This window comes from Panthera pardus, unplaced genomic scaffold (assembly GCF_024362965.1).
Source record: "Panthera pardus isolate Hobbes unplaced genomic scaffold, ASM2436296v1 HiC_scaffold_16, whole genome shotgun sequence".
Taxonomy (NCBI): domain Eukaryota; kingdom Metazoa; phylum Chordata; class Mammalia; order Carnivora; family Felidae; genus Panthera; species Panthera pardus.
Genome location: NW_026526721.1, coordinates 42292325 through 42307896, shown reverse-complemented (window position 1 = coordinate 42307896; position 15572 = coordinate 42292325). Strand labels below are relative to the sequence as shown.

Genomic DNA, 15572 nt, shown 5'->3' with positions numbered 1-15572 from the left:
TTCTCATTTCTCTATCCCTCACCCCCATGATTAATGTAACAGTGGGAGAAAAATACTTACTGTTTTGGAAAGGCTATTACATCTTGTTTGGATTAGTAACTATTAGTCTTTCTCTAACTTAATAATTGTAAGTTGAAATAAATTCAGTCCCCCTTTTCTATCACCAACATTAATCTCTCTTACTTCGTCCATTCATGTTAACACCTGCAATTTTACTCCTACTTGTTTTTAAGAACTAGAAAGAAGCTGGGTCCTGCTTATTTTTCAATAGGCTATACGTTTTTAGTCTCTGTTGATTCTCCTAGGTTGTACAGTTATTTGTGTGTAATAGGCTCTTCCATAGCAATATGCAGCAGAAAATTCCTTTTGACAAGCCATAGCAAGCTTAATTGAGTCATGACGTATGCCATCAAATAGCTTCCAGGGAGGCAAAAAAAAAGCCCTTTTTCTAAGGTAGCATATGACTTCACCGAGTTTCAACATGACTATATGATCTCACATAACTAAGGAAATTACTTTTTTTCATTTGTGAAGTTACAGGAATGACATTTGATTGAGCTAATTAAATTTTAAAGAGCTCTCTGGTCTACCAGGCTTTCTTCCTCCTCAGACTTAGAGAAACCTATTTTTAAAAAATCTTAGCATTAAATTACAGGTCAATTTTTTAAAGTTGTGTTTGGTTTTTTGTTTTTACTCCATTGTTTAATCAGCCCCTAATTAGAATCTCAAATCAATTCTTGTTAAATTTTCATCTTATTTTAAATGTCACACAGTAAGTAATATTAATAGAAACTATTCTGTTAAGATAGCGTTTCTGATTCTCTCCCATTGACTTTGCAGCCTGAAGCCAATCCAAATTCTGACATTACTTGTAATGTTTTCAGGACAGATGCTGTTAGGGCTTTCAGCACAACTGGTAGGATATCAGCAGACGTTAGTTAACTTGTGAACCTTCATCTGAATATCCTTCAGATACCCATGGGATCTGGGTGATATTATAGCTCCAATGTCAGCCTGAAAAGTAACAGCATTAATGGGTACCATCCTTACTTCCTCCCCACTGCAGCAATAAGGCAAGGAAGGGAGATTGTAAACCACTGGTTTGAACCATATAAATGGGTTGTGCTATCTGTTATATTTGTCCCCAAAGCCAAATTTACCTAACACATAATGTAAGTAGTCCCATTCAATTGCATCAAAGGACTTCTTTGCATCTAATAAAACTGTTGCTATTGGTTCCAATTGTCTCTTTGTATTCCAGGAGAGTTGCATTAGCCTATGCAGATCATCTGATGCTTATCTTCTAGGTATAAAGCCTTCTTGAATAGGGCCTATTAGATTTGTGATTACTTTATTTAGTCCTGTAGCAAGTGTTCTGGTACCTATTATGTTACACCTACTCACATTGTAGGAAAGGATATTTTTTACAATACTGCTAAGGGGGTAACATGCAATCTTGAATATGAGGCTATATGAATACACATAATACGATAAAGGACTGTATGCCGCCTTGATTCCAAACCATAGATAATATCCAATGCTTTAAAAATTCAGTATAAACCATTTAAATGCATTACATTTATTCACAGTCTATTTCTGAAACTAGTGGCTATTCAGTGTGCTGAAGGCAGAGAGAAGTTAATGTGTTGGTAAGCAACCTAAATTTTTATAAAGCTATTTTGAAAGTAACTCAATGCCACAGAAAGTAATATCAATTACTCCTTGCTTTTCAATTGGCATTGCAGGGATGCTCCAAATTTCTATTCTTCAGTTCAGCATCTGCAAAGAAAAGGAAGGCACAGAGCACCTCCATGGGAGATTTGTGGGTATGGCAATCAGAAGTATTTTAGAACACACCCTGAAGACTCTAGTTTTTTTCCAAGTACCGATGAACCTTTGATGCTCTGTGACTAAAGAATTGCATACAAGTGAAAAACTGAGTGATGGAGAGTAAGGGAGGGCCAGCTGATAAATTTGGGGGTTCCTATAACCTATGTCTTGTGAGACAGCATAGTGTAGGTTGAAGGGCCTGGGCCTTTGGATCTAGTTTTCACCTTGGCTCCATTCTTTACTTACCAGAATAGTACAAACGGCACTGAGCTAGGGTGTTCTCATTCACATAAGGCAGTTACAATACTCACTCCTCAAGTTGTTTTGAAGATCAAAAAAGATAACATGTATATAGAGAACTTAATAATATTTGATGCTCCACAAATGCCAGCTGCTTCATTATAATTAATGTTAATAATAACATAAGTTATACACACACACACACACACACACACACACACACACACACACACACACATCTCTATTTGCATTTGTCAGTAATCACAGGAAGGTCAAATCCAATGGCACACTGAGTATTCAGATTAGGCTTCATGGCAGCATAATGGAAAAATAATGACATTCAACAAAGTGCACTGTGAAAATTTACTTTGTGATTAACCTACACAGAATAAATGCACTTTTAAATCTATAATAACTGAAGACAGGGTTTCAAACTGAAAAAAAAACAAAATAAGCACAAACTTAAATAAATAAATAAATAATAAGTTTTCCATTATCATTAATTTTCTGTATTAATCCAGTATATTTCATTGAGTCCAAGAGATCTGGTTTTTCATTCCCAGCTATAGGAAACTCGTTATATATGCTTGCAAATTAAAAAACAAAACAAACAAAAAAAAACAACAAAGAAACATACCAAAGAAAACCAGTTAATGAGCAGTCTGTAGTTTAAATGCATAGAATATAGTAAACAAATTCAAAAAGATTCAGCTTCAGCAGAATTTTCTATTTCTATAGTCAGTTTATTTTTTTAAGTTAATTTCCAAATAGATATTCTCTTTTGAAGTATGCTGCAGAATTTTTCTTAATAGTTGGAAAAGTACATTTGGACTCTAAGCGAAGTAATTTCTAGAGAAAACACATGATCCAAACCTGAAGCTAAAACCCTAAGTTCATATACAGAAATGTATACAAGATTCCCAGATATATGTAAACAGAAAGAGTCACTCAGTAAATGGTATTGGGCTCTGGTAATAGTATAATCCACTCTCATTAGGCATCTCCCTCTTGTGCATTGATATGTGACATCATACTCTCATATAACATTTCATAGCAGAGTGAAATAAAAAGCCCCTCCAGATTGCAACGGTAAGATAATCAGATTCTGTAGTGCTCATTATGACTGCAATTATGTAACAAAACTCTCCAAATATAGTTCAGTTATTGTAGTTATTAATCATTCTGGTTTTGTTTCAAGTACTTGCTTTATAGCCTGCTGGATAGACTCCATTATTCTACAACCTGAATGTCGAAAGTCAAACTTGCGCATGTGAATCTGCTGTTCTAACAGCCTTTCAACATAATTTACCCTTTCAATTTGTATTTGTGAATACAAAAAAAAGTGGAGAAATAAAGCTGGTGTCAATAGAGTCACTGACCTTTGCAGTAAACAGAAGATAGTCCTTAGCAGAAAACAACGTGGCAAATAAGAAACCTATTTTCTAGAACTAGAAATAGTGCTGCTTAAGAAGTTAGTCTCAGAATTCTAATCAGTTCTTACAGAAAAGGATAGGGGGTGGGACTTCTAAAGAATCTGTATATTTGATAAGGAGAAAAATTATGAAAGGGCCAGGAAATGTGCATTTTTAAAGGTTCAAAGCACCAACATCATGGATAGAATGTATTCCTAAACACATTATGCATAAAACCATGTATTCTGACTAATTTAACTACAAAATGCCAACTAAAAGACAGGAGATGTATTATACAGAACAAACACCATCTGCAACACCTTAAACCAGTGCTATAGATGTATTTTCAGGAAAAAAATACACCTGGAAAATTCTCAAGCCTAAATTCTGAGATGCCAACTATTAAGTAAATAGGATTCCAAACAGACCCAGGGAAAATGACTCCATAATTATTTAAATGTTAAAACAGAAAGAGCTCAGGAAAACAAATAAAATAACACATTGACATGGTTTACAAAATGCAAGTCACCAATTTCACGTAGTCCATGATTTTTTCAATTTGGCCACATACATTGGGCCCCAGGCTTTGCCCTTATCTGGTATCACCAAGAGTCCACATTCCTGGCCAGTGGGAGCAAATGTGAAGTCTTGGGAGCAAGTCCTTGCCATTTCCTTAATGTCCACGGGCATGATGTTACTGTAGGAGTTTAAAATTTCACTGATGACATCTTGATTTTCTGCCTTGGAAAGTGTGCATGTAGAGTACACAAGTAACCCTCCAGGGCGTAAGGCCTTAATTGCAGACCTGTGTGTCATCAGGAAAATGGAGAAGTTTGGTTAGATTCGTTAAAAGAAACAGATGAAGTCACAGGTCAAGGAAGCTTATATACTTGAAACTACCCTTACTCTGATTCAGGCTGCAAGAACTTTGGATATTTTCTACCCTTACAACTATTTCTTTCTAATGTATCCCTGGATGACTTGAGAAAAATGACAATCAGGTTAATCAACACGGGAAAAACAGGCATTGTGTTTGACAGGTTCCTTGCTTTGTTTTTTCTTTTTCTTTCTTTTTTTTTTTAAGAATAGGAAGATGGGTGGGGCACCTGGGTGGCTCAGTGGGTTAAGCATCTGACTTCAGCTCAGGTCATGATCTCATGGTTCGTAAGTTTGAACCCCACATCGGCCTCTGTGAAGACAGCTCAGAGCTGTTAATGTAATGGGTTTGTCTTTGAATATACTGAGTGGTACTAATAGGTAGGTGGGAAGAAAACATCAGAACTTCAGGAAAGGAGTTAAGGTTCAGTGATAGCTGAAGTCATAGTAGTAAATAGGATTTCCCAGGAAAAGAGAAGAAAATAAGTGGCCTGGGGTGCCTAAGTAGTTCAGTTAAGCGTCTGACTCTTGATTTTGGCTCAGGCCATGATCTCATGGTTCAGGAGTTCGAGCCCCATATCAGGCTCTACACTGATGGTGTGGAGCCTGCTTGGGATTCTCTCTATCTCCCTATCTGCCCCTCCCCGGCTTGCTCTCTCTCTCTCTCTCTCTCTCTCTCTCTCTCAAAATAAACAGACTTAAAAAAAGAAAGAAAGAAAGAAAGAAAGAAAGAAAGAAAGAAAGAAAGAAAGAAAGAAAGAAAATAAGTAAACTAAAGACAGACACTAAGAGAATACCTACATTTAAAGGGAGGGAAAACTTAGAAAGGAAATAAAGGCAGCTTCACCAGATGAATGTGTAGCTTTGAGAAAATATGGAAAGGAAGGTGGTTTTTATTTGTTTTTTATTTCTTTTAGGGGAAGACTTAAACATAATTGTAAATGCAGATCCAGGAGAACAGTCCCAGGACTTCACGCTGCAAATGAAAGAGTTATTAGCTTCAGAAAAGAGGGGTTACAGCTCTTCATATGAAACAATGTGGGAGCATGAACAGGGAACTAGGATGTTGGAAGGTAAACAAAAGTTCATGACACAAAGCCTTGATAATAAGAGGGGAGTGGGAGGTAAGGTAATCTCCTGAGAGAAAACTAGAAAGTCTTAGTTCTGCTGCTGTGGTGATAACCTCTGAGCAATTACTACTCAAGATTTTTTTTTTTTTTTTTAAGAAATCCATGTTCTAGAATCTGTACCAGATTTAAGTGTACAGACAGCCCCATGTCTCACATCTGTATTTAAAAAACTAGAGCACAGGCCAATAAATGAGGTTACCCACATGATCAAAACTAGTTCAAATTCTATTCCCTATTTTCAATTATTAAAGGATTGAAGAATTCTAATTCAAAACAAAGAAACTGATGACAAGGTTTTCTTTCCTCAAACCTCCTAGACACACTTAAACAGTAAGGTAAAAAATATATACATATGTATATTTTTAAGTACAGACTCAATACAATAAATAGGACAGAATTACTAACAAAAGATTTCAACACATTTCTGAAAGATGATATGCAGACAGGGAGTGGCAGCAGTTCACCAGAGTGGAGAAAGCCTCTCATGGTGAGGACAGCACCCACAGAGGGCATAATTTGACCTGTTGAACTACAGAAGAGTTTGGGACCAGGAAATACCAGAGGTAATGTGATGGGAGTAAAAAGTGAAAACAAAGATACTGATTCAAAGCATATGTAAGAAACCATGGAGGGGCACGTGGGTGGCTCAGTTGGTTAAGCATCTGACACTTGATCTTTGCTCGGGTCATGATTCTCTCTCTCTCTGTCTTTGCTCCTCGCCAGCGCGCGTGTGCTCTCTCTCCCTCTCTCTCAAAATGAATAAGTAAACTTAAAAAAATACATCACCATTAAAAAAAGAAAAAAAGAGAAAGAAACCATACTCCCATATTTAGCAAGTCAGGAAGCCAAGAAAAAGTTGCAAAGTTTTTGTCTAAGGAAGTTGAATAAATTGTTTCGGGAGACCTAAGACAGTCACTGTAAGTGTTTGTCCCCGAAACCAAAGACCTCTACATTATACCTTGAGGAGAACCTCCAGGGTAACTGCCAGCTTCTCATAAAGTGACATCACGAGGCAAAAAATTCCACCCCTATAATAAACTTCCTAGTACTTTATTGTCCCATTAAATAAAAAAGTACAACCTGCCAGATAATTTCAGTTGAAAAATGCTTAAGCAATGTGTAAGAGCAAGAACAAAATAAACAAACAACAACAACAACAAAATGGCCTAGGAAAAAACAGAAAATTCAGAAAACGAGACATAATAAGACCTAATAAATGCAGAAAGATCAGTAAAGATACAGCACCCACAGAACAGTAACACAATGCCATGGAACAGGACCAAGGAAAAGGCTCATAGGTATTAAATATATGTTCATCATGATAAAGAATATTTTGTAGAAGTGTTTGGAAGTTAAGGTTGAAGAAATCTTCTAAAAAAGTAGAACAGATTGACTGAAAATGAGACAAGTAAGGTCAAGCAGATCCAAATTTCAATTAACAGGAATACCAGAAAGGTAATACAGAGAACTGGTAGTGAGGGACATTAAATCAATGAAATAATAAGAGTAATTCCAGAGATAAAAGCAGTGTTCATCAGTAGGCTAGAAAGAACTCATCAGTAGGCTAGAATTATTATTTATTGAGCATCTATTATGTTGTGCTTTGTTCTAGAAGTTAGGTATATATTAAAATAGAACAACAACAATTGCAACAACAATACCCTTTGCTTTCATGAAGCTAACATTCTAGCTGGGGGAGACAGAATATTAAAAAAATAATACCAATAGTAAGTCTGTCATGAGCTAAACTGTGTCCCCCCCCAAAATTCATTTGAAGTCCTAACCCCCAGTACCTCAGAATCTTACTGTATTTGGAGATTGGGTCTTTGAAGAGGTAATTAATTTAAAATGAGATCTTTAGGGTGGGCCCTACTCCAATATAACTGGTGTCCTTATAAGAAGAGGAAATTTGGACACAGAGTTACAGAGAGAAGACTACGTGAAGACGCAAGGAAAAGACAGATAATCTACGAGCCAACCAGAGAGGATTCAGAAGAAACCAACCCTGGGGACCCTGATCTCAGACTTCTATCCTCCAGAACCATGACAAAATAAACTTCTGTTGTCTATGGTACTTTACAGTAGTCCTAGAAAACTAATACAAAGTATACACTCACCAAAAAACAACTTGTGAGTGTGTGTGTAAACAAATACATATATACACACACACATACATATAAACCATAAACCTAAACCATATATATGTGTGTATATGTGTATATGTATATATACACACACACACACATTTTCTCTCTATATATATGTGTATGTATATATATATGTATATATTTATATACACACACAACATATACAGTAAAACCTTGATTGCAAGTAACTTGTTCTGCGAGTTTTCCATGAGACAAGCAAACATTTCTAATAAATTTTAACTTGATAAATGAGCAATGTTTTGCAATACAAGTAGTACAGGATGCTGAATGTCACATGATCACAACTGAGCCAACGGTTCTCGAAATTCGCTTTGACATACAAGTGTTTTGGCTTACAAGCATGTTTCCAGAAAGAATTATGCCTATCAACCAAGGTTTTACTGTATATGGGTGTATGTGTGTTTATGAATTTTTTCCTCACCAGACGATTCTCCAAGTCTCTCAAAACAGTGACTGCATGTCTAACAACTTAACTCAGTTCTGACACTATTCACCTGGAGTTAGCGTCAGATCCCACAGGTTAAGGGCTAAGCCCTACAAGGATGCCCTTCAGATGACAACCGGAAATCCAGGCCACTTCTGACTAACCTGCCATATGTTAAACGTTCCCACGACCCCTGTCCAACAATTTGGTGGTATGGCTCACAGAACTCAGGAAAGGAGTTTACTTACTAGATTACTGTTTTATTATAAAAAGATACAATTCAGGAACAGCCAGATGGTAGAGTTGCAGAGATGGAAGAGTATGAGTTTTAAAAGGGGTGCAGGTTTACTGTGGGCTTTTCAGGCATGCCACCCTCCCAGCACCTCTTCCTCACCAACCTGGAAGCCCTCCAAATCCCTTCACTGTTTTTTATGGAGACTTCATTAAGGAGGTGTAATTGATTGAAACATTAGCCACTGGTGATTTTACCCAATCTCTCTGGCAGGGGAGGCAGATGGGAGGGAAGCTGAAAGTTCCAACCCTCTAAACACATGGTTGGTTCCCAGAAAGTCCTTAGAAACTTTCCAAAAGCCACCTCATTAACATAAACCAAGGTGTGGTTGAGAAAAGTTTATCAATAACAAAAGTTCCTTTCATCTTTACAAATGCAAACATTATAACAATAGATGTTCCTATCCCTCTTACCATTGAGGAAATTTCAAAAGTTTTAGGAGCCCTGGCCAGGATCCAGGAACAAAGACCAAATATATTTTCACAATATCACAGTTTGCCTATTTTCTTTTAACGTTTATTTTTGAAGGGGAGAGAGACAGAGCATGAGTGGGGGAGGGGCAGAGAGAGAGGGAGACACAGAATCCGAAGCGGGCTCCAGGCTCCAGGCTGTCAGCACAGAGTCTGATGCGGGGCTCAAACTCACCAACTGTGAGATCATGACCTGAGCCGAAGTCGGACGCTCAACCGACTGAGCCACCCAGGAGCCCCTATTTTTTTTTTTTTTTTTTAATCTAGCAATAGGTTCTATGTAGAAAATTCAAACAGGATAAGAGGGTTAGAAGAGTGTGGATGGAGGAGACAATTGCAATTTTAAATGGGGTAGTTGGAACAGGATGACATTCAGGAAGTGACATTTGAACAAAGATCTGAGGAGGTAAGGAAGTGGCCATGCAAATATCTGAGGGAAGAGCATTCCACACAAAAGGAATAGCCAGTGCAAAGACCCTATAGCATACTTGAGGAAAGAGGAAAGAGGAGCTAGAGTGGCTAAAGCAAGGTGGGCAAGGGGGTGGCAGGACGAGATGAGATCAGAAAGCCAAGAGGGGAGGGGTGCAGAAGGTCTTATATTACTGTAAAAGCTTCAGTCTTATAATGAACAAAAAAAAATCCATACTTAGATGCATTAATGTTAAACTTTAGAATTTCAAGAACAAAAGATGCTAACTGCCTCCAGAAAGAAAAATGGGTCACCAATAAGGGTTCATGAAACTGACTGGTATCAATGGTGTCGCTCACCCCAAACCCTGGAAAAAAGCAATTTAAAGTGGATGCTACTTACTGCCAAACCGTCAAATAAATATAGAGGAGAAATACAGAAACTTTTCAGATATCTGATGACTCAAAAATTTTACCTCTAGCAAAATGAGGAGCTCAATCAAGAAAGGGGAGAAATGGGCGCACCTGGGTGGCTCAGTCGGTTGAGCGTCCAACTTCGGCTCAGGTCATGATCTCACGGTTCGTGAGTTAGAGCCCCGTGTCAGGCTCTGTGCTGACAGCCTGGAGCCTGAAGCCCACTTCATATACTGTGTCTCCCTCTCTCTCTGTCCCTCTCTCAAAAATAAACAAACATTAAAAAAAATATTTTTAAAAAAGGGGGAGAAATGTACTGAAAATAGTAAATGTAACACAGAAAAGCAGTGAGGGGAGTGAAGCCCAGGATGATGACTACTCAGGAGCCCTAGAGGTAACTACTCCAGGCTAGAATGACAGGGAGATCATTAGAGGTGAGAAGGGATGAAGAGATGAAATGACTGAAAACTAAGAAAACCTTGAAGATCTGGTATATGCAACTAGACTGGGGCTGGGGGGAGGGAGGAAAAGAAGAGAGAGATTTTCCCATCAAACTGGACTGTAGGAAAATTTTCCTTTCAGTGGCACTTGATCATTACACTGAAGCAATAGAAAAGAAAATTTAATTCCAAAGTATCTGTCCATTCTGCAATGAACAATATTTACAGAATTAACATACACTGATTATGGGTCTTCAATGTTCAGAATCATTGCATAGACTGATCTTAGTAATGCTTCAGAACAGATTTTTACGTCCCTGAAAGAATACTGTCCTACCCAAACATAAAGCTACAGACATTGGGAAGAAGGGAGGGAGAAATGGAAGGCAGAATGGGAGTACAAATATTCTTGTAACACAAAGAGAGAAACCAGGAGATAGTGGCCTGATTATTGCAAAAAAGAATAAAGCTTGAAGTATGCCAGAGACACATTCCAATACTAACAGAACAAGAAGCATAAGTATAAGCATGCAGTGTACTAAGTTTCTAGGCTGAATGAGGAAGAAATGAGAACAGGGTAAGAACTCAGGGTGTAGAGTGTGGTGTGAAGAGGTAAGGGTGGCGTAAGTGAGACAAACCTGAGCAAGAAGTCAGTAGTCAACGTCCAAAGCTGTTAGGTTAAGAAATGACAGCTAAACGTACTAGTCAGAGGTTTGGGAGTTATGTACAGAATAAGTAAAGAACAGAAATAATTAGAAGTGTTGCCTATGAGGAATAAGACTAGGGAAAGAGGGAGGAGGGGTAGGAGTAAATTTCCTTTAAGTAAAGGCTCATTTTTATTTTCAATTTTTACCCATATGTGTATTTCCTATGATAATACAAATTAAAGGAGCTATGACAGTAGGATAAATAGCAAAAATGTTCCTACAGATGTCAGTTATTTTCTTTTTTTACTCTTAAGGAATTAACTCTCTAGAAAACTTATTCCCTGAGGTTCCAGATAACTAAAATTTTATGGTATTCAGAATTTCTAGGCTCTTCATGTATTCGTTTACTGATTAAAATATATTTTGGGAATTTCTTACCACTGAAAGCCTATTTAACCTTCAGTGTTTGTTGGCAGTGTCTAAAAAATTTCTTGTATTTACCTTTTAACTGTTCACTGTGCCCTAAATATCCCCCTCCCCCCCCGCCCACCACACACACAAAAGGCTCCTATCTAGACACCAGACATGTGAACCATTAATGTGTTCACATTTGTGTAGAGCCTGTAGTAGGAAGAATAATGGCCACGGCAAAGTTGTCCATATCCTAATCCTCAGAACCTTTAAACATCTCACGTTAAGTGGCAAAAGGGTATTTGCGGATGTGATTAAATGAAGGAACTAGAGATGGGAAGATTATTTTAGATTATCTGAGTATGCCCAATGTAATCCCCCAAATCCTTAGAAATCAAAAAGAAGGCAGGAGAGTCAGAGGAAGAGTTGATAACCATAGCTAGGGCAGGAGTGACAGGATTGCTGGCCAAAGACCATAAACCAAGGAATGTGAGCTGCTTCTGGAAACTGTAAAGGTAAGGAAGCAACCCTCCATCTTAGTCTGTTTAGGCTACTGTAACAAAAATAACAGACTGGGTGGCTTAAACAATAAACATTTATTCCTCACAGTTCTGACGGTAGGAAGTCCAAGATCAAGGTCCAGCAGGTTCGGTGTCTGGTGAGGACCTGCTTTCTGGTTCACTGATGGCCCTTGTGTTCTCACATGGCAGAAGGGCTGAGGGAACTCTCTGGGGTCTCTTTTATAAGGACACAAAACCCATTCATGAGGGCTCCACCCTTATAACCTAATCACCTCCCAAAGCCCCACCACCTAAAACCATCACCTTTAGGATTAGGATTTTAACATCAATTTTGGGAGGACACAAATGTTCAGTCTATAGCACTCACCTAGAGCACCCAGAAGGAATTGCAGCTTTGCCAGCACCTTCATTTTGAACTTAGAACCCTCAGAAGTGTAAGATAATAAACTTGTGTTACTTTAAGCCACTAACTTTGTTGTAATTTGTTATAGCAACAATAAAAAATTAATACACACCTAGTGACAGGTTTGTTTTTTTTTTTTAATTTTTCTTTTACAGTAACCTACTAAGGTATTAGCAGATTTTTCTAAAACTGCATAAATTACAACTACACTCATTTTGGATCATTTTCTGATTATAGCAATGGGTATAAGATTTTCTTTAAAAAACTCAGATTACTGTGTAAGGGATATATACACAGTTTGAATGGAGATCTTTTAAACCCCCACTAAAAGGACTTTGTTCCTAGTTCCACAATTTGCAAAGCCAATGCCTAATCAAGTAAGTATGATTCTTTCTTATTACAATTATACAAAAGTACACAGAAGCCTCATCATCTACAAACAATATGTTCCTGGCCTAATGGAAATTTAATTAATTTCTACAATGTTGGCAATGTTGGCTAATTCTTCTGTTTTTGTTTTTTTTTTTCCAACATTCATAACTTATGTTTCTAAAATTAGGTTGGTATAAGTTAACTGGTCACATTAATTTCTACAGAAGGAAATAGTATGTGGCAACACAAAGGCCTTTTTACAAATTGGGTTAATCTCAACACCATAGGGCAAACTGTTAGGGATTTCTGTAAAATGGTTGTTGCTATTTTGCTGCTGATGATGGTTGTTTGTATACCATTTTTGTCCTTTTGCTTGTAGTAGTTATAGATTTCAAGAATACCATGATTTTGTATTAAAAGATCAAGGAAGGGGCGCCTGGGTGGCTCAGTTGGTTAATCATCTGACTTTGGCTCAGGTCACAATCTCATGACTGGTGAGTTCGCACCCCGTGCTGGTCTCTGTGCTGACAGCTCAGAGCCTGGAGCCTGCTTCGGATTCTGTCTCTCCTCTCTCTGACCCTCCCTTGCTCATGCTCTGTCTCTCTCTCTTTCAAAAATAAATAAACATTAAAAAAAAAAAATCAAGGAAAATAGATAATGTGAAAAAACTCACTCCCAAGGTTCAGACAGCTGGGAATTATTGTAAAGTATAAAGATATCTTTATAATGAGCATTTATCAAAACATATAATAGTTTCTTCAGTTTGACACATAAATGGCAACAGGTACTTAATTTTAGTTAAGGCTACAGTATATAACAACTGCATAATCAGATTAGTTTAATGGTTTAAAAACCAATACTTCTGGTATTGGCATCTTGATAAATTAATTTAGTATGTGTTTTATAATATACTAAGTGAAAATTAACACACTTCTAAAATATAAGTACTTAAATATGCACTACTTTGCCTACTACAGTTGTGTCTAGGATAAATCATCTGCTTCTATAATAATTCACACTTTGAAACAGTCCATAAGAACCAAGTAATTATTACTTCATCCCAATCATAAAAAGACCAAATATTATTTTTTAGACAGTATGGTGGGAGAAGGGTGTGATGCTTCAAGACAGAAATGATTACAATCAGAATGGAAGAAAGATACTGCTTAATAGATCTTAACAAGCCCAGTAAGAAATTTAAAATTCCAGAGAGAGGGAAAACACATTTAGAAGTCAGAGAGACTTGAATAATACAAGTAAACTGGCAAAGCTGTGGTCATGACCATATAAATACGTAAGTCAGGACTAGAGAAGAAAAATAAGACATGTTGGATCTGGGGTCTGGTAGAAGGCAAAAAGGTTCTCTATGATTGTGTAAATTTCTGTCCATGAAAAGTTCTTTTTCTTTTTTTGGCTTTTAATAATAGGAAAGAAAACTAAGTTAACTCAGCAACATCCATTGTGGCATAATGGTATCCTCTGCTAACCTTTTCCAGATGAGCTGTGGCCCTGTGGTTTCTCAATGACTGTAAATTTCACAGCTTAACAAGAACCTGAGTAATGGGATATTTTTCATCTATGACAGAACACTAACTCTACTGCATCGAATTACTACAAACCAAGTTGTGTTAAGACTGCCATTATTTACCACTGAATTATAACAGATGCTAGAGAGATGGTCAGCAGAGCTAATTATACTTGCCAGCAGAAGGCAGAAAAAGATGTCATGACTGACTATAATAGATGGAGCAGAAGTATTATTTTGATCAGATTAGGTAGAAGGCTAACCTAATACCTTAAGGTGAAATAGAAACTAGTAGACATTATCTTGGGTTAGCTATATTACTGAATACACAATGCCTAACTATAATGCAGAACTGGGGGAAGTACTCCTAAAGGAAGCAGATATGCCACATAATATAATCCCTCTATCATATCCCTGAAACATATATATTGTCTTCAGAAACCTCCAATCTAAGTGGTTATCACACTTAATACTACTTGAAATAAGAAATTAAGATTCTACCTCACAACACTGCTGTAGGAAATAAAGCTGGTATTAATACTATAGCACAGAATAAAGTGGGAAATGTTTTTACCTCAAGCACTAATAGAAAAAGAATGATGGCTTTCTTGCCACAGAACCTATGCTAGATAGCCTGTTGCTTTATGGCAGGTATTGGCTATACTACTGTCTCCAAATCTTTGGTTGTCTTTCAGTATATTATGAAATAAGCTGAAAAGCATTTTGTGCTTGAACCACCTAGTTAATGAAGCAACTAAAAACAAAATAAAAAATATTCTTTAAAAAGCCATGAAATTAAGAATAAAATGTTAAACTAAATTCTCCCATTTACAAACAGAAAACCTTAGCTGATTTTTGGCACTTCACAGAGCACACCCGAACGATACTTCAGGTCTACTATCTCTTACATGCCTTTGTGAAATCCAAACGCTCTGCAACCTACAGTTATTCTAAGTTTGTGGCAGACTCATTTGGCCTCAAAATCTGACCTAAATTGATGTGAGGCTATTTACGGTCAAGACTTAGCCCATGTGACATAACTATTCCTAGGTTTTGTTGAAAACATATTAATGTTTGATGACAGGGTGTGGCCTCAGACCCTACTGGGGGCAGTGGGTGACATACCAAATATCTACTACATTACCTTTTTAAAATCCAAAAAAAAAATCAGAATTCTGAAACACATCTGGCCTCAATGATTTTGACTAAGGTTTTAGACTTGTATTTTAGATTCAAATGAGTTACAGTGCAAAGTTACATAAATATCTTCTGTACTATATCTACATGATAAATTAGCCACATCGTTAACTGATGAAAGCTTAATTTAATTACTTTTAAAAGTAAACCATTAAAATCTTAACTTTAAAAAGCATCAGATAAGTACGTCTGCAGTCTGTATACAAGAGTCCATCAGTGTTTTCCTATTCTAACATCAAGTAAGAAAAAAAATTGGTTTTGTGTTCTCTCAATACACCAAAGATTCCCCCTTCTCCCTAAAAAAGTGTTTTGATTTGTACATTTGTATTTTTTATTTTATTTTTTGTATTTCTTTTTGTATTTTTAAAGAACACTTTGTACAATCAATAATA

At 36.9% G+C, this 15572-nt stretch overlaps 1 protein-coding gene across 2 annotated transcripts in view; it reads right to left on the bottom strand.

Moving 5' to 3' along the window:
* Window positions 1-2792: 2792 nt before the first annotated feature.
* The window catches only part of NSUN3 (NOP2/Sun RNA methyltransferase 3), a 59583-nt gene continuing 46803 nt past the window's right edge, over window positions 2793-15572 (bottom strand). For both annotated transcript variants that reach the window (XM_053903240.1, XM_019429968.2), the window contains exon 6: window positions 2793-4287. In XM_053903240.1, coding sequence (XP_053759215.1) covers window positions 4017-4287 — 271 coding nt within the window. In that variant the 3' untranslated portion in view covers window positions 2793-4016. The remainder of the gene's footprint in view (window positions 4288-15572) is intronic.